The 19,418-nt window shown below is 36.8% G+C and overlaps 1 protein-coding gene across 3 annotated transcripts in view; it reads left to right on the plus strand.

Annotated features, from left to right (window-relative positions):
• Positions 1-19,418, plus strand: part of CEP57 (centrosomal protein 57) — a 66,989-nt gene that overhangs the window by 29,216 nt on the left and 18,355 nt on the right. For all 3 annotated transcript variants that reach the window (XM_021000557.2, XM_021000555.2, XM_021000556.2), the window contains exons 3-7: positions 628-807; positions 1,203-1,324; positions 10,214-10,330; positions 10,921-10,998; positions 16,838-16,945. In XM_021000557.2, the coding sequence (XP_020856216.1) occupies positions 628-807; positions 1,203-1,324; positions 10,214-10,330; positions 10,921-10,998; positions 16,838-16,945 (605 nt within the window). The remainder of the gene's footprint in view (positions 1-627; positions 808-1,202; positions 1,325-10,213; positions 10,331-10,920; positions 10,999-16,837; positions 16,946-19,418) is intronic.

A 19,418-nucleotide genomic window follows, 5' to 3' on the forward strand; every position in this document is an offset into this window, starting at 1 on the left:
ATAGAGGTCTGTGAAACGGTCTACTTACGTAAAGTGAGAACTGTCTGTACTTACATACTAAATGACAGAGCTAAGATCTGACATCAGGTTTCATAAATGCATGTTTAGCAGGACACTATTGTGCTCTTTATCTCTACCCTGTGCCTTAAGCTGCTTCACTAATCATTTCTGATTTGGGATGCTTAGGGAAGATGTCATTGAAGAGAGGTGGCAGTGTGTGCAAGTGGAACCTTTGAAAGGAAGAATGTGGTGGATATTCTGTGGGAACTTTGTATAATCTGAGAGAAAAATAACTCACAGTTTTCACTTCCTTTGCTGAAATTTTATATCAGAATGTCTAATACAACATCAGTTAGTAGCTGCTAGCCCCTGCTTCAGTGTTTTCTTTTGGGGGTAGTTTTTTGGTACTGGTTAGTGCTCATTGTGTGACCATTAGCACTATTAGTAGATACCATATGACACTTGATGTGTAGAAGTTGAAAGTAGCGCTGAGAGATCACTGAGCCCAAAGAATATTCTATTTAATACACATCAGACATATTTCTAAGAGTTCATTGCTCACAAAGAACTAACATCTCAAATATATGTATCAACGTCTTCTAATGACAAAATGTTTTGATTTGGCAGCCATATTTTCTGCACTGAAGAATCTTCAAGAGAAGATTCGGCGTTTAGAACTTGAACGGATTCAAGCAGAAGAAAGTGTGAAAACCTTGTCTAGAGAAACAAGTGAATACAAGAAAGTGCTGGACGAACAAATACAAGAAAGGGAGAACTCAAGGAATGAAGAGTCAAGACACAATCAAGGTTTGTTTGACTACAAAGATGTGTAAGGAACATCACAGGTCATAATTAGAAAGTTATTCCAAGGGCTTGTTTTAAAGGTCTTGACAAAATTCTGCAGAACAGTTATTGCTGTTCTCGTTTTATATAGGTATTCTGAAATTATAATGAACCAGGTATATTTTGTTTATCAAGGATTTAGGATGCTAAAATTGTATTGTTAAACTGTTGACACCTTATTGCAGCGTAGGATTGATGAGACGGCAGCTGATGACCTGAGGTAATTTGGAAGTAGCTTTCTAGTAGCACTGGGGACCTTCTTAGTATTTAGGATGATAGGAACTACAGTTTCATTACTAATATATGAATTTCATCAAAATAAGTGGGCTAATACCCAGTTTTTCTTTTGTTCTCTTTAGAACTGACGTCCCAGTTATTAGCTGCAGAAAGCAAATGTAATCTTTTAGAAAAACAATTGGAATACATGAGAGACATGATAAAGCATGCTAAGAATGAGAGGACAACTGTCTTGGAAAAACAGGTATGGCCATGTGCTGTTCTAAATATGTACAGATGTTAAGTTGTAAAGTAGTTGACACTAATTTCTTTTTTCCTTGAAGAAAATTAATTGTATTATTTTTGTCAAGTTCATGCTTTCTTTTGAATGTTGTTGTTGTCATTAGTCCTTCATTCTTGAAGAGGACCGTGATGTCAGGAAGGTGATGCTGTGATATACAAGCAAATTGGATTGAAGTGAGGGAGGGCTGTGCAAAGTCACTAGTCTCACTCCTTCCTCCTGAGCCATCTGGGTCCAGTGGTGAGATGTAGGACAGGACGACTGGAGATGGCCCTGGATACGGTGGGAGACCTTGGCTTTTATAAGCTAAGGTCTTTGACAGATCTCAGTTTGACTGAGGCAATACCTATTCAGTGATTAAGACTAGGTAAGAAATGAGGCAGAGAATGACTTCTTTACCTAGTTAAAAAAAAATCTGGGAAGGAAAGACCCTCAAGGTTTCTGACCAAAACAGAAACAGTTGCTATTTACATTTACTCTGAGCCAATCAGGGCCCAAACAATGACCAAATAGGGCTTGGCCTGGGACCTGTTGTTGGCCAACCTATGAGAGCCAGAGTGATTTGGCTTTAAGGCGGTCCTTAAGAAAAATAAAAAGCTTCAAGGATCAAAATTTACATTCCTTTGGGCAGAACACTCCAAGGTAAGGGTATGATACCGTATGTGGACAGAGAGAACAGATTTGAACTTTTGAACAGTAGCAATAAAACGAAAGAGAATCTTGGAGAGAAGTCTTAATATTAGTTTTCATGCATTCAACAAACATTTGAGTGCCTGCTGTGGACATTTATAGCACATTTCTAGATGTTATAAAGACTATCCTAGCTCTTAGCACAGGGACACTGTGTTAAGTAAGTGCTTAATAAATTCTTCTTAAAAGTTGCAAGTAAGTAACAAGTCTAACTCACATAGGACTTAAGAACATCACCGTTCTGAGAACATGTAGAAAAACAAGCAAACATTACTGGTTTGGAAGAAGAGAAGGATCTATGTAGACTAGAATGATGAAGGAAAGTTTCATGGAACTTGGGCTTGAATTAGTAAAAAGCAGGGAGAGAAGACAACAGAGAGAGCACACAGTATAGGCATCAAAGCAAAATTGAGTGTGGCATGTTACAGGAACATGGAGAAACTGTTCTGGTTAAAATGGAATGTTTTGTTTGGGGACTATAGGGGAGCTAGATTAGGACCAGATTATGGAGACGCTTGTATTCTTGACTGAGAAATTTTACTTTTATCCATAGTGCATTATGAAAGTCAGACTAAAGAGTTTGGTTTTTATTCAGTGCATTAATAACAAACACTTACTAAGCACTTGTGTTCAAACACTGAGGGATATACAAGGAAGGGATTCTTGCTCTTAAAATTAAAATCTGGTAAGAGGGACTTAAAACATCTGTAAATAATTTAAATAAAATATGGTAAATGAATACTTAAAATAAGTAATTATAATAAAATATGCTAAAACTAAGAATTTTTAGGAAGGTAGGGACTTTTTGTTGGGAATAATAGCTTCATGGAGGGAAGAGGCAGTTGAGTTTGGCCTTAAAAAAATAAATAAAATTTAAGTAGTCAATTCAAGTTGTGGGATGGGAAAGAAAAGGCGTTTTAAGTAAATGGAATGGCATGAGCAAAAGTACAAGTGCAGTTTAAATGAAGGAGCAACCATTTCTTTAGAACAGTATTCCACAGTATGAGAGAGAGAGAGAGAAAGAACAAGCACATATTGCCTGGCACATAGCAGGTGACTAATAAATGCTTGTGGAATCTGAATCATGGGGAAACATATTTTAACCATTATAGAATGTCCTCTGTCTCCAAGTCAACTCTTAACAGAAGTATCCTCAATTTGAGGTGATCATTTATAGGCTCTCTTACTTTGAATAGTTACTGAATGCACATTCCCTTCTTTCAGTATATTTAGTATATTTTGCACATCACTAAACCCATTAAAACAAAAATCAAAACATCCACCACTCTGTGACACTGACCTAATTAGTTTTGTTTCAAAACATGTACTTCGCTGGAATTCGTATGAAGAGCTTTCTAAGATTATGTGGAAAAACAACTAGTTTCACCATCAACATTTATTGAAGTGAGGGAGGGCTGTGCAAAGTCACTAGTCTCACTCCTTCCTCCTGAGCCATCTGGAGGCTTTTCTGTATTCCACAGATCGTATGGGCTTGCAGTTTACTTTGTTCTTCCCTAATTCTTTAGCAGAATGTCCCACAATCATTTCTCTGCCCTCCCAGTCTTAAGACACTATTATTTCTTTCTCTGCTGCCTATAAGACACATTAAAGGATATGAAAGAATGAAGGAAGAGCTGATCACTCTTGCTCTATTATCTTGAATCTACCTTCTCTAATACGTGTTTCTATAAATATTTTTGTACGTATGAGTCTTTTACCTCTGTCTTTGACCTCTTTAGGGGATATGTTTATAATGGTAGTATTCTTTTTGTGTCAAACTTATACACAGTTTAGTGACTTTTGGGTTAGAATTCCAAATTGTTTTCCAGAATGATAGCAGAACCACAGATCTACCAAGAAAACATTAGTGTCCCTGTTTCTTCCACAGTTCCTCCAACAAGTATCCTTTTCCTTTTTTGTCATTTTTGCCAATCTAATGAATTCAAGGTTATATCTCAGAATTGTTCAAATTTGCAATTCTCTTATTGTGACGTGGAACGTTTTTCATGTGGCTGATAAATTTTGTAATTCTTTTGAAAACTCCTTGTTCGTATTTGATTATTTCCATTCAGGGTCTTTGACCATTGATCTATTAGAGAATGGTTTTTGTTCTTATATATTTATTTCAGTTCCCCATATGTCTTGATTATCTGACCTTTATCAAAGGAACTTGCTACAAAGATTTCCCCACACACACACACATTAACTGTATACTTTTTAACTGAATTGATTTTGTTTGTGCAAAAATATTTTAGTTTCATGTTACTAGAATTGCCTGTTTTGGATAATTGTCCCCAAAATTGAATGGTCATAAGAAAGTACTTCATTTCCAAAGTAGCTCTCTCTTTGTGGGCTGTCTTATCTAGGTAATACTGTCATTTCCTTTTGTGTGTATACAGATTTTACATTCTTTGTGGTTAATCCATGTCTTGTTTTATACTTGTTTGTATTCCAAGTTCTTAACATAGTGCCTTGGAACTGCAGGTACCTGCTCAATAAATGTTGATGGTGAAACTAGTTGTTTTTCCACATAATCTTAGAAAGCTCTTCATACGAATTCCAGCGAAGTACATGTTTTGAAACAAAACTAATTAGGTCAGTGTCACAGAGTGGTGGATGTTTTGATTTTTGTTTTAATGGGTTTAGTGATGTGCAAAATATACTAAATATACTGAAAGAAGGGAATGTGCATTCAGTAACTATTCAAAGTAAGAGAGCCTATAAATGATCACCTCAAATTGAGGATACTTCTGTTAAGAGTTGACTTGGAGACAGAGGACATTCTATAATGGTTAAAATATGTTTCCCCATGATTCAGATTCCACAAGCATTTATTAGTCACCTGCTATGTGCCAGGCAATATGTGCTTGTTCTCTCTCTCTCTCTCTCTCTCTCTCTCTCTCCTCTCTCTCTCTCTCTCTCTCTCTCTCTCTCATACTGGTGTTACCCTTAGACTACAAAACATTTCTGGGTTCAAGTCCTTGCTCTGATACATGTAAACATGGATGAGTGTCTATAATCATTTCCCCATACTCTGATGTATATATTTACATACACACAAATAATACTTGTATAGACACACAAAGAAAGAAAAACTACAGATATCAATTATCTGGGTGAGAATTGAGGGTAAAAGTCTATATTCAGACCACTACAATAACATGAAATACTTGAATAATTCCAGCATAAGATATAAATAGTAATCAAGTATAGAATCTATACAGTACTGAGGAATCCAGAATAAGAGAAGGATCACCTGTTGTGGAATTCAAGACTTCACTCATATCTAAAATGCTAGTTATGTCTAGAGCCCTGTGCAAGAAGATTTTATAGGGATACATTTTGCTTTAGATCTCAAATAAAGTGTAGGAATTATGTAGTAAATTTACCTTAACAGTAGGAAGGTGTTCCAAGAGAAAGGGATGAAATGAGCAAATCAAATCCATAAATGTAGGAATGGAGTAGTATGTGTATGGCATGGTAGAGACCAGCCTCGCTGGAGGAGAGTTGGAGAATGATGAGAAATGAAGTTGAAAAGGCAAGGGTAGAGTTAATAGATATAAGATTAGTTCTAGGAAGTTAGATTTAATTCATTAAATAATGTACATTGCCACTGAAAGGAACTTGAAGAATGGAGAAATTTGATTTTTTTAAACCCAGTATTTTGGGAAGATTAGTGACAGCAGCTGTTCAAATAGCTCTATAGAGCAATGGTATGAAACTCAAAATGTAACTAAACTGGACATAAGGATCTCTGCAGGCCTCATGTTGATTTAGTTTTAAAATTTAATGTTTGCAGGGGGTGGGGGGAGCCAAAATGGCAGAGTGAAATTAGTGACTTGCTTGAGCTGTTCCCCAAACCCTTCCAAATACCTGTAAAAAATGGCTCTAAACAAATTCTAGAGCAGCAGAACCCAGAAAAAGACAGAGTGAAACAAATTTCTAGCCCAAGTCAACTTGGATGGTTGACTGGAAAGATCTGTTGCGCTGGGCTGGGAGAGGAGTGTAGTTCTGGGCCTCGAGAACCTGGAGCAGTCCTCAGCGGATTGAATCAAGGGGAGCTGTGGCAGTTTCCAGACTTCTCAACCCACAAACACCAAAGGCAACTTAGAAGGCTAGTAGGAAAGTTTTGTCAGATCACGGTGAGAGAAGAGCTCCGTCGAGGCCCAGTTGGGGGCAGTGGCTATTTCCAGAGCTCTCGACCCACAGACAGAAGGGGAATCGAGTGGCTGATCAGAGGGGGATTGCAGGGATCTCTTTGCGGTGCTGAGGCAGGATTCTCTTGCTTTGCCTGTGCTTAGATCTGGGTCACAGTCCTAGATGGTGGTCCTGGGGCGAGAAGGAGCACTGGCATGGTGGAGCTCGTGGAAGTGGTGAAGAGAGAATCCTCCTCACAGTTCCAAGGCAGAAGAGAGTGCTTGTGGTCACTCATAGACCAGAGTACAGACCAGGAAAGGAGTAAACACCTCACCCTAGATTATACCACCTTGGAAGAACTGAAAATTTACAGGTCCCTAGAAATATCTCTGAAAATGGCTACACAAAACCCCTGAAGCTTGGGCTAGTACACCCTCCACTCTGGAAGCAGACCTCTACCTTAACAAAGAGTTTAATAGTCAGGTAACTAGCTGGGATCATGAGCAAATAGCACAAAAAAAGTCAGACCATAAAATCTTACTTTGGTGACAAAGAAGATCAAAACATACAACCAGAAGAAGACAACAGGGGCAGCTAGGTGGCACAGTGAATAGAACACTGGCCCTGAAGTCAGGAGGACCTGAGTTCAAATCCGGCCTCAGACCAAACACTTGACACTAGCTATGTGACCCTGGGCAAGTCACTTAACCTCAGTTACCTAAAAAAGGAAAAAAAAAAGAAGACAAAGTCAAAACTCTACATCCAAAGCCTCCAAGAAAAATATGAATCAGTCCCAGGACATGGAGGAGCTCAGAAAGGATTTTGAGAAGCAAGTAAGAGAAGTAGAGGAAAAACTGGGAAGAGACATGAGAGTGAAGCAAGAAAATCATGCAAGTCAACAGCTTGCTAAAGGAGATCCAAAAAAATACTGAAGAAAATAACATCTTAAAAAATAGACTAACCCAAATGGCAAAAGAGGTCGAAAAAGCCAGTGAGGAAAAGAATGCCTTAAAAAGCAGAATTGGCCAAATGGAAGAGGAAGTCCAAAAGCTCACTGAAGAAAATACTTCCTTAAAAATTAGAATGGAGCAAATGGAAGCTAGTGACTTTATGAGAAATCAAGACATTGTAAAACAAAACCAAAAGAATGAAAAAATAGAAGACAATGGAAAAACAACTGTACTGGAAAATAGATCCAGGAGGGATAATTTAAAAATTATTGGACTGTCTGAAAGCCATGATCAAAAAAAGAGCCTAGACATTGTCTTTCAAGAAATTACCAAGGAAGAGTGCCCTAATATTCTAGAACCAGAGGGTAAAATAGAAATGGAAAGAATCCATCAATCACCTCCTGAAAGAGGTCCCCAAAGGAAAACCCCTAGGAATATTGTAACTAAATTCCAGAGTTCCCAGATCAAGGAGAAAATATTGCAGACAGCCAGAAAGAAACAATTCAAGTATTGTGGAAACACAGTCAGGATAACACAAGATTTAGCAGCTTCTACATTAAGGGATTGGAGCGCTTGGAATATAACATTCTGGGAGGTCAAAGGAGATACGATCACAACCAAGAATCACTTGAGTATAATTCTTCAGGGGAAAAAATTCACATTCAGTGAAATAGACTTTCAAGCATTCTTCATGAAAAGACCAGAGCTGAATAGAAAATTTGACTTTCAAATACAATACTCAAGAGAAGCATGAAAAGGTAAACAGGAAAGAGAAATCATAAAGGACTTTTTAAAGTTGAACTGTTTGCATTCCTGCATGGAAAAATGATACTGGTAATTCATGACACCTTTGTCAGTATTAGGGTAGTTGGAGGGGGAAAAATTATATATATAGATGTATAGATATAGATATATAAAAAAAGAGGGCACAGGGTGAGTTGAAGATGAAGGGGTGATATCTAAAAAATAAAATTAAGGGGTGAGAGAGGATTATACTGGGAGAAGGAGAAAGGGAGAGGTAGAATGGAGTAAATTATCTCACATAAAACAGACAAGAAAAAACTTTTACAGTTGAGGGGAAATGGGGGAAGGTGAGAAGGAATGAGTGAACTTTATTCTCATTGGATTTGGCTTAAGGAGGGAATAACATACACACTCAGTTGGGTATGGAAATCTGTCTTACCCTATAGGAGAATAAGGGGGGTAGAGGGGTTAAGAGAGTCAGGGGATGATAGAAGGGAGGGCAGATTGGGAGAGGGGGTAATCAGAAGCAAACACTTCTGAGGAGGGACAGGGCTAAAAGAGAGAATAGAATAAACAAGAGGCAGGATAGAATGAAGTGGAAATACAGTTAGTTTTTCCACAACATGACTACTATGGAAGTGTTTTTCATGACCTCACATGGATAACCTGTGTTGAGTTTCTTGCCTTCTCAATGAGGATGGATGAGGAAGGAGGGAGAAAATTCAGAACCCAAAGTTTTAAAAACGTATGTTAAAAATTGTTTTCACATGCAACTGAGAAGTAAGAAATATAGGCAATGGGGTATAGAAATCTATCCTGCCCTATAGGAAAATAGAAGGGGAAAGGGATAAGAGAAGGGGAATGGGATTGATAGAAGGGAGGGCAGATTAGAGGAAGGGGTATTCAGAAGGCATGCTGTCTTGGGGTGAGTGGAGAGGCAAGATGAGGAGAAAATCTGGAACTCAAAAACTTGTGGAAATGAATGTTAAAAACTAAAAATAAAGAAATGTTTAAAAAAATTTTTAAATGTAATATTTTTATATTTTATTGTATTTTTACTTACTTTGTTAAATATTTCCCAGTTACATTTTAATCTGGTTTGGGCAGCACTAGCGAGTATTGTGGGTTGTGGGCTGCATGTTTGACCTCTGCTTTAGAAAGTCATAAAAGCATTTCAACTTAAAAGATAGAATATTGTTTTAATCAGTTTTATGAGGTTTCCAATTAGAGTTATTGTACAGTTTTAAAGGGAAAGGTTATCTAAGCCTGTTTTCTCATTTTACAGACCGGAAACTCAGGCCTAGAGAGGCAAAATCACTTACTTATCTTAGCTTGCAGAATGAATAAGTAGAACTGGAACTGGATTCTCCTGATTCCAAATATAGAATTTTTTCCATTATGCCGCACTGACTACCAAATTACATTTAAAAGAATGCCTGTTTATATGAGATGGGTGTTTATACATTTAAGTATTTTTTGAATATGATTCTTAAAGACCATCTTAGAACCATTGTTCACCTTCTTCCACTTTGCTTACTGCCTTAAAACCAACTAAAAACAGAATTGTTCTCTCTTTTTACTCACTACCTTGAAAGCCTTTCCTAATTCCCCCAGTTATTAGCATCCTGCCTCTTCCAGATTGCTTGGTATTTACTTTGTACATTCGTGTTTTCCTGGCCTTGTAAATATGTTGTCTCCTAGTGGAATGTAAGGTTCTTAGAAGCCAGTGACTATCACCCCCAATACTTAAGCACAACGCCTGCCTCATAATAGGGATTTAGTAAATAATTGTTGAATTGATCTAATCTCTTTTGGAAGCAATCTTTTCAAGCCTCTTTTTCCATCCTAAAAACTTAGCATGAAAAATAGGTTATATATTTCTTTCAAATATGATTGTATGAAGAATAATAAATAACCAAAACAGAAATGTCCTTGAGATATTGACTTAGGTAGAGCAAAACTATTGAAAGCATATTCTATACTACTTTTTGTTAAGTAATGATTTAAGATACATCATAGCACTGTTTATCCTGGCCCACCTATCAGGACATAGAAATAACCTTGGTCTGTGGAACAGGTTTTCAATAAAGATGGAATTCCACCATTATACCATAATGTGTTAAATGAAGTCCACATTTTTCATCTTGTTACTGATTGTTTACCTAGAGTTAAAATTATCTTTCAATTAGAAATTTATAGTTAACTTTTGCTAACCAGAAGGAAATAAACATGCATTGTATTTTATAAAACATTCACATATATTTCTTTCTGTGTTTTGATGGTCACATTTTCAATTTTATTTAGTTTTTGTTTTTCTGACTTTCTTTTCCAGAATTCAATAGAGAGAGACCAGCAGCAGGGTCAAATGCATTTTGAGAACCAACTTGAAAAACTGGATATTCTTGAGCAGGAATATAACAAACTTACTGCCATGCAGGCTCTTGCAGAGGTCAGCAAATGACTTAATATTCATTAGGATAAAATTTCCTTGTTTGCAATAGGGTATTACTGAGTATTCTTCTCTAGCCAAAGGGATGTAAAGGATCTTAGTAGAAGGAAATGCTCAGGCATAGGAAAATTGAAAAATAATTTTGTAACCTTAGTTTAGTATTTACTTTCTAAGACCATTTGGAGAAACCTTTTTTTTAGAACATGTTAAAGTTGATACTTTAAAAAATATAACAAATAAGACTTTCTCTTTTTTTTAATTGCTTATTGCCAATAATACTGGGATCTCAGGTTCTTTGCTGTATATCAACCACATATTTATCTTTACACAGAAAAATCGTCTGTTTCTTAATTACAAACTGCACTCATAGCCTTATCCAGCCTTACACAGATGCCTGCTATTGATCATAAAGAAAGAGTATAGAGGGATCAAGGCAAACCCATCCATCACTACTAAAAAAAAAAACATCCTACTGAATAGTAATGGGTCATCTGTATCACTTTTGTATATTAAAATTTTAATATTGGTGGGTAGCAGGAAGGAGATTTAATTTCTTGCTTCATTATTAATCCTTTTGTACTTATTAATAGAAAAAAATGCAGGAACTGGAATCAAAACTCCGTGAAGAAGAACAGGAAAGAAAACGTATGCAGGAAAAAGCAGCCCAGGTATATAAAGTTTAAAGAAAAGTAGATTCTACTCTTCTTTGTTTAAAAAATCATATTATGTATGCATATAGTTAAATGATAAAATATTTAACTTTTACATGTTAATCTAAAAGTGCTTACAACTTATCTGAAAGACACTAGGATGTCTCCTATAGTAGGGGCATCGCATTAAATTACTAGAATCTTAACATACTAAGAACAGCCTAATGTGGATTGTTGTGGAAATGTTACGTGCAGAGGCAGAGTATGAAATTCAGGTCTTCTTTAGCCTATTTAGACCATAAAGAATGATTAGTTGGCTTTTTAATTATAATATCAATAGTTGTCAAAAATAAAGAGGTAGTTATAGTTTAATAACCATGCTGAAACACTGCTTTGGCATGTACTTATAAATAGTTCTTGCTGAAATATAACTTTGTTTTGGGTTTGTCCCCTTTAAATATGCCAATTAGTAACAAAGTAACCATCATTTTTTAGGCACTGTCTTTAAAGGAAATCATGATATCAAACCAGTCTTTCAAGCTTTTCCTCGGTAACATTTTTGGGTGTACTTAATGGTTGCTGAGATTTCAAACTCTTCTTCAGTAACAGAATTTTTTAAGAAAATTTTCAGATTTGGGGGAGTTTTTTGTTTGTTTTTTGGGGGGTTTTTTGCTTTTTGGTGAGGCATCTGGGGTTAAGTGACTTGGTCAAGGTCACACAGCTACTGAGTATAATGTGTCTGAGGCCAGATTTGAACTCAGATCCTCCTGACTCCAAGGCTGGAGCTCTATCCACTGCACCACCTAGCTGTCCCAACATTTTCAGATTTTTAAAGAATTTTCCAGGGCTCTTCTTGGGCCATCTTCCAACCTTTCTTGGTATTGCTGTCCTCAGATGTCTGAGTTATTAGAATGTTATCTTCCTCTTTCATACAACCATAAAAATTTTACATGGAGTAATTTTCCGACAGCCATTTTAAGAACATGGCCAGAATCTATCTCTGGGCAAAAGAAAGCTGGCCACATGGGATATCACTTAAGAAATTGGCCCTAAGAGCAGTCTGTCTCATCCATCTCAGCCAAATCTTTGCCATCTTTTTGGTTTCACCTGGATCTGGGGTTGAGCCTGGACTAACTCAGCAACCAGATTTAGCCAGAGTTCTTAAAGGGCTTGAACCAGTGACTTATAATTCACTTAGAGAGCTGCTCTATTTCAGAGATAAAGCCTTAGTATGCTACCTTTTTTCTTTTTTTTTCCTCACCCCATTTAAAAAAAATTTATTTTCAAACTTAACACCAAAAAAAGAATTTCCATGTACATAAGTATAGTAGAACACAAAAGAGGATTGTATATGAAACCATGAGCTTTTTAAAGTATATAATAAATTCAGTGTGTTACTCTCAAAGTAGTCCTGCTTGTCTATGCATCCTTCTGTTCTATGCATTTTTTTAAATGTTTCAAGATACACTCTTAGCTTTTTTTGGAAGGGCATCACTATTGTTGATTGCTGCTGCTCCTCCTGCCCCCCACACAAACATTTCCCATCTATTCTCTTCACAGTACAAAAGAAAAAAACACCCTTTTAACAAGTAAGTGAAACAGACCTATACAGGGAGGAAGCAAGCATTTATTAATCACTTATGATGTTCCAGGCACCATGTTAAGCTTTACAAATATTATTTCATTCAATCCTCACCACAGCCCTATAAGGTAGGTGCTATTATTATCACCATTTTACAGTTGAGGAAACTGAAGCAAAAAGCAATTCAGTGACTTGCCCAGGATCTCACAGTTAAGAGTCTGTGACCAGATTTGAATTCATATTTTTCTTATTCCAGTCCCAGTGCTCTATCCTGCACCACCTAGCTAGGTTAAGGGCCTTTCTGAAAATGTGTGTCATTCTGCACCTTGAGATGGCACCTTTTTGTCAGGATGGTAGGTGGCATGCTTCATCATCATCTGGATTCATGTTTGATCATTGCAATGACCAAAGATCTTAAGTCTTTCAAAGTTGTTTTTCTTTACCATATTGCTATTATAGTATAAATTGTTCTAGTCCTGCTCACTTGACTTTGTAACAGCTTATACAAATTTTCTCAAGATTCCAACAAGGCAATGATATTCCATTACATTTATGTACTGTATTAAGAGATTTTTGGTAACTTTGGAGAGTGCAATTTCAGTTGAATGATAAGGTCACAATAGGCAAGACTGCAGAGAGTAAAGAGGAGAATCAGAGGAAGGGAAATGGAGGCATTAATTATAGACAACCTTCTCAAAGAAGTTTAGCCACAAAAGAGAGGAGAGATATCAGGTGGTAACTAGCAGGGATGTATGATCAGGGGAGGGTTTTGAGGATGGAAAGACATGGATATATTTGTAGGCAGTTGGGAATTAACCAGGAGATGGGGAAAGATTGAAGATAATTGAGAAGAATAGGGGGTGATGGGGCCAATCTGTTGAAAAAGATGGAATAGAATAGGATCACTTGTATATGTAGAAGATTTCACCCTGACAAGAAGGGCTATCTCTTCATTTGAGACCAATAATAAAGGAGAATATGGTAGCAGAAGCCATTGGAAGTGAAATAAAGAGGAGGGGGAAGAGAGAAGTCTCAATGAATGGTCTCCATTTTTTTCAGTGAAGTATGAGGTTCTCAGCTGAGTGTGGGGCAAAGGACAACCATGGGAAGTTTAAGAGAGGAATGAAAAGGTTTGGAAAAACCCCTGGAGTGAGTTGGGATAGTGAATTGATTAGGGAGATGTTAAAAAAAAAATTGCCTTGCCTGATTGAGGGCCCAGTTGAGATTATGTAACATAAATTTGTAATGGACCCAACCAGCACAGTTTTGTGATTTTTTTCAGTTTTGTTCAACAGCATAAGAGTAGGGCCAAAGGCAAATGGATGATGAGAGTTATCCAAGACAGTGGCTTGGGCAGAACAAGCTCTTCAATAAAAGGATAAAGATGTCAAGAGATGAAGACAGTGTAGAGTTGGATTGGTTCACCAGAATCACAATGGAGAAAGGAGAAAATGTAGCCAGTATATTAGTGATGGCCTTGGAAAGAACTGAGAGGTGGGGGGTTTGGAGAACGTTCTGAGAACTGAGAATTAAGAACATGATGAGGAGATACAAGGCGAAAGAGAGAGGTGGAATTGATAAACAGATTATGATCAGATAATGGAATTTCAGATTTCATGAACATGGAAGTGGAATGTCTCTGTAACTTCTGATGCTGCTGGTTTTCTGGAGCCAAAAAGAACGAGATAAATGCCTCTTCCACATGACTGTCCTTCAAGTACTTAAAGATAGCTCTCACATTCTTACTAATTCTCTTTTGTAAACTGAATTACTGCTTCATATCAGTTGATTCTGATGATTTAGGTCCTTTCACCATCCTTCCTTTTTGCTTTGAAAATTGCCACATTTGTTCTTCATTCTTAAGGACTTCTTTGTTTCTCTGCAGTTTTTTTATAGTTACACCTACAACTTCTTTCCTTATGCTTAGGCATAGTACATCCAGACCTGGAGGTTTTAACTCATGAGGGAGTTTTAGATGGCAGCACTCTTACTCTATTTCTGGACTTTCAGTTCCTCATTAGCTATATTTTGGTCTTGCTAGTCTGAAGATCCTTCTTAGTAATGCAAATGGAAGCAACAAAGGATACAGTTTCATAATCTCATGCATCTCAAGCAGTAGTACTATCCCCTCTTTGATCTTTTCTTAGCTGCCAGCTTAGCTTAGACACCCTTTTTTGTTGTTCCTAACAATATCTCGAGCATCAGTTAATCATTTTCATTGTAAAGCCCTCTAAATTATGTTAAGTCTTCAGATACATTATCCTCACCTCATTCAGATGTAAACCATTTCTGGCCAGGAATGCAGCTTTCTTATATCTCAAATTATGGTCCAGAAATTTAACTCTCTTCCAACCCCAACTTCTTAGCCGATTGTTCACTTCCTGTATCCCACTTTCAGTTCTGAAATACCTTCTTTAAATCTGCATGAGTGAATAAAATAACCACCTGTGTCCATAAATCCTTCAGTTTCTGATGTTCATTTTCATGGTCTTTAATGAGTCTTTACAGATTCCTTGTGGCAGTATTAATAGTTAATTTCTGCATGATTAAAAAAGTGTTGTAGCCCCCAGATGTTTAAGTTTTAGGAGATTATCTTTCACCATCCAGATGACACCTGGAGAAAATAACTCACTTCATGATTGCGCACTTTAAGCCAACATTTGGCTTCCTTGGTATCTTTGACCTACCAGGAAGGGGATCTCTTTGTTCTTCCTTGAGTTGGTAGTGAATGTCCTCAATCTCAGTGTTGTCTGTGGATCCCTCTTCATCCTTCCACGAAAAAAGAGAACACTGCTTTATCCTCAGATTGTCCTGATGCTTATTCTTATTGGAAGAACTTTGTATGCATTAGCTCTAGCTGCTTAGAGGCCCCTCTTCAATTTAGTTAAAAAAACGTTAAGTGCCTCTTGGCAGAACTCCTTGACTTTCTCATTATCAATTCTTTCACCTTCCATCCTTTTTCTTATTACCCCTGGTTTGGACTTCCTCTGTCTCTTTAGATTTTTTCTTCTTTGTTTTCTCTTGACTCATTTTATGAGGTCCTTCTCTCCATTTCCCCTCTCGTGCCACGCTCTCCCCCAATTGTTTTATTTTTGCTTATGTATCCCCAGCACCTTGGATACATAGTATGCAAGTATAGCAGATGGAGTACTCCATCCTCCCTGATACACTGGAAAGTATTCTTCTAAACTCTTCATCTTCTCTAACAGCAAGACCAATTTTCACTTAGTGCATATATACTCATATATTACTTGTAGCACACTGCCAGAGCATTTGCCTGTTGGCTGGTAGAATTATTTCATCGCTCTTTTTTTTTTAATTTAGTTTAATTATTTTTAAACTTTGATTGCATTATAGTGGGAAATATCCCTCACTGACAGCAACTTAGATTGTCTTAAGGGAATTGCCTTGAGTAGTGAAAGGTTAAGTGACTTGCCCTTACAGGATTTGAACCAGGCTTTCCTGATTCCAATCCTGATCCCAGCTCTGTTCATGTACATGCCACCTTCTCTTATCTTCTGTCCTTCAGAAATTAAGATTCTGTTTTTCTGTGGCTGTACCCTCACCTTAATATACTGATAGCCCAGCTGTACTCATATTTGTGAGCTAAGGAGCCCTACCTTTGATAGGTCACCAAGTGCTCTTTTGAACTTTCCTCCCAACCTGATCTTCCAGTTATAATTGAGTAATGATTTTATCAACGTCTTAATTAATCAAAGATTGTAATCTTGATACAAACAGTGGCCTAAATAAAAGGTTGTCTTGGGAAAGCTCTACTGGAAAATTTCTAAATTTGTTCATATCCCCCATTGTCCTCTTTTCCTGCTTGCTACCTGTTTGCTATGCACATAATTAATGGTCTTTATAATTATATGGGATTTTAAAGAGAGGAAGACATTTCTTTTGTATTCATAGGAAAGAGAAAGTGCTCAAACATATGTTTGGAGTTAATGTAGTGTTTATTTCAAAACTCAGTTTGATCAAAGGAACTGCAACTAAAAATAACAGAGGTGAAGTTATCCATGACTAAAATAGTAAGAAAGAGTAGATAATAAAACAATAATGTCAACTAAGAATAAGATACTCAACATATATAACTGTTTTGTAGGTTTATAATATGTTAGCATAATTATGGCTTTGATCCATTTTAGTAGATGATTCTTTTTCATTGTCAGATATTGTTACTAACTTTTCTGGTTTTGGTTGGCAAATCTCAGATTTGTATGATAGTTCTTACTTTTCTTTGTAAAATAACTAGCCTTTTATATTTCACAGTTGCAGACTGGAATAGAAACAAATAGACAGTTGTTTGAGGAAAAGATACCATCGTATTCTACCAATGCAAGAAGAATGAAGAAAAAGAAAACAAAACAGCCAGACAAGGTAACGTAGAACCTTATTTGTCCTTTTTTTTTTTTTAATTAATTTTTAGTTGTCAGCATTCACTTCCATAAGCTTTTGAGTTCTAAATTTTCTTCCCTTTCCCCCTCCCCAGGACAGTGTCCAATCTGATATAGGCTCTACATATACATTCATATTAAACATATTTTCACATTTGTCATGTTGTAAAGAAGAGTTAGAACCAATGGGAGGAACCACGAGAAAGAAGAAACAAAACAAAAAGCAAAACAGTATGCTTTCATCTGCGTTCAGACTCCATAGTTCTTTCTCTGGGTGTGGATAGCATTTTCCATCATGAATCTTTTGAAATTGTCTTAGATCCTTGCATTGCTGAGAAGAGCTAAGTCTCTCAAAGTTAGTCATCACTCATTGTGGCTGTTACTGTGTACAATGTTCTCCTCATTCTACTCACTTCACTCAGCATCAGTTCATGTAAATCTTTCCAGGTTTTTCTGAAATCTGCTTGCTTATCATTTCTTATGGAACAATAACATTCCATTATATTCACATACCACAACCATTCCCCAGTGGATAGGCATCCCCTCAATTTCTAATTCTTGGCCAGCACAAAAAGAGCTGCTTAAAATTTTTTGTGCGTGTAGGGTCTTTTTCCCTTTTTTATGATTACTTTGCAATACAGACCTAGAAGTGGTATTGCTGGGTCAAAGGTATGCACAGTTTTATAGCCCTTTGGGCATAGTTCCAAATTGCTCTCCACAATGGCTGAATAAGTTCACAACTCCACCAACAATGCATTAGTGTTCCAGTTTTCCCACATCTTCTCCAGAATTTATCATTTTCCTGTTTTGTCATGTTAGCCAATCTGATAGGTGTGGTGTCATACCTCAGAGTTGTTTTGATTTGCATTTCTCTAATCAGTAGTGATTTAGAGCATTTTTTCATGTTAGTCCTTATTTTTAAAAAAGTATGTTTTTTATATTAGCACAATTTCCCCCAGTATTCTTCCTCTTCTCAGGGCACAATTTCCCCTCAGTATTTTTCCTCATCCCATATAACAAATAATATTTTTTTTAAAGATAAAGAAAAAGAAGAAATAGAATAAAAGTAAGAAAATATATGCAGTGTACATCATTTGTGGACCTCTCCCATCTCTGCCCAGTTTATGGGCAATGGGACTAGTTTTGTTTCTAGTTTTTTGCTACCACAAAAAGTGTTGCTATTAATATTTTTGTGTACTTGGGAACTTATAAATGGCCTTTAGGTATAATCCTAGTAATGGAATCATTGGATGAAAGGATATGGGCATTTAGTCACTGTATTTGCGTAATTCCAGATTGCTTTCCAGAATGATCCTGCTGATTCATAGCTCCACGAACAATGCACTGGTGTGCCTGTCTTCCTACAACCCCTCCAATACTGACTATTTACATCTTTTGTTATCTTTGTTTTTTAGGGTCTGAGGAGAAACTTCAGAGTTGTTTTGACTTGCATTTCACTTATGATTAGTGATTTGAAGCATTTTTCTCATATGGTTGTTAATAGTTTTCAATTCTTCTTTTGAGAACTTTGTTCATGTCTTTTGATCACATATATATTTTGATCACATATATTGGTCTCGTGTGTGTGAGAGTGTGTGTGTGTGTGTGTGTGTGTGTGTGTGTGTGTATGTGTGTGAGTGAGAGAGAGAGTGAGAGAGAGAGAGAGAGAGAGAGAGAGAGAGAATTATCTTGGATACTGAACCTTTATCAGAGAAATTTGATACAAAGATTTTTTTTTCATTCAGCTACTTCTTCCCTTCTTTTTCTAGGCACATTAATTTTGTTGGTATTAAAGGTTTTCAGTTTAATGTAATGTGTTTTGTTTTGTTTGATTTTAAATTTTTTGTATTTGTCTCTATCCCTAGTTTGGTTATATCTTGTATCTGTAGCTATGAAAGTTATGTGATCTGGACAGAATCAAGATGGAGAATTTGTCAAACTCCCATCCACAAAACTCTTCCAAATAGATCTAGAAAATGAACCAGAGGGGCATCTAGGTGGAGCAGTGGGTAGAGCACTGGCCCTGGAGTCAGGAGGACCTGAGTTCAAATCTGGCCTCAGACACATAACACTCACTAGCTGTATGACTTCTGGGCAAGTCACTTTAACCCTAATTGCCTCACCAAAAAAAAAAAAAAGAAAGAAAGAAAGAAAAGAAAATTAACCAGGCCAGTGGGGAAATTTTTTTTAAAAAATCACAGCAAGTCATTTGTCTGCCCTAGCTCAGCTTAAGGAGAACAGGCATAGAGGTTTTTCAACACTAAGAATTAGTAGAGCTAGGAGAATGCTACATAATGGAATACTCCATTTTCCAGGGAGAGGCAGTGCACCAGGGCAAGAAGACTTCCCAGACCCATAATAGGCACCTTGACATGGACAAGTGCCAACTGGCAGCTTTCTTCCCACTACCCAGTTGCAGGTTCACAGATTCAGAACAGAGTGAGAAGGAAACTTGT

This window comes from Phascolarctos cinereus, unplaced genomic scaffold, assembly GCF_003287225.1.
Source record: "Phascolarctos cinereus isolate Bilbo 61053 unplaced genomic scaffold, phaCin_HiC Scaffold_726;HRSCAF=1367, whole genome shotgun sequence".
Taxonomy (NCBI): domain Eukaryota; kingdom Metazoa; phylum Chordata; class Mammalia; order Diprotodontia; family Phascolarctidae; genus Phascolarctos; species Phascolarctos cinereus.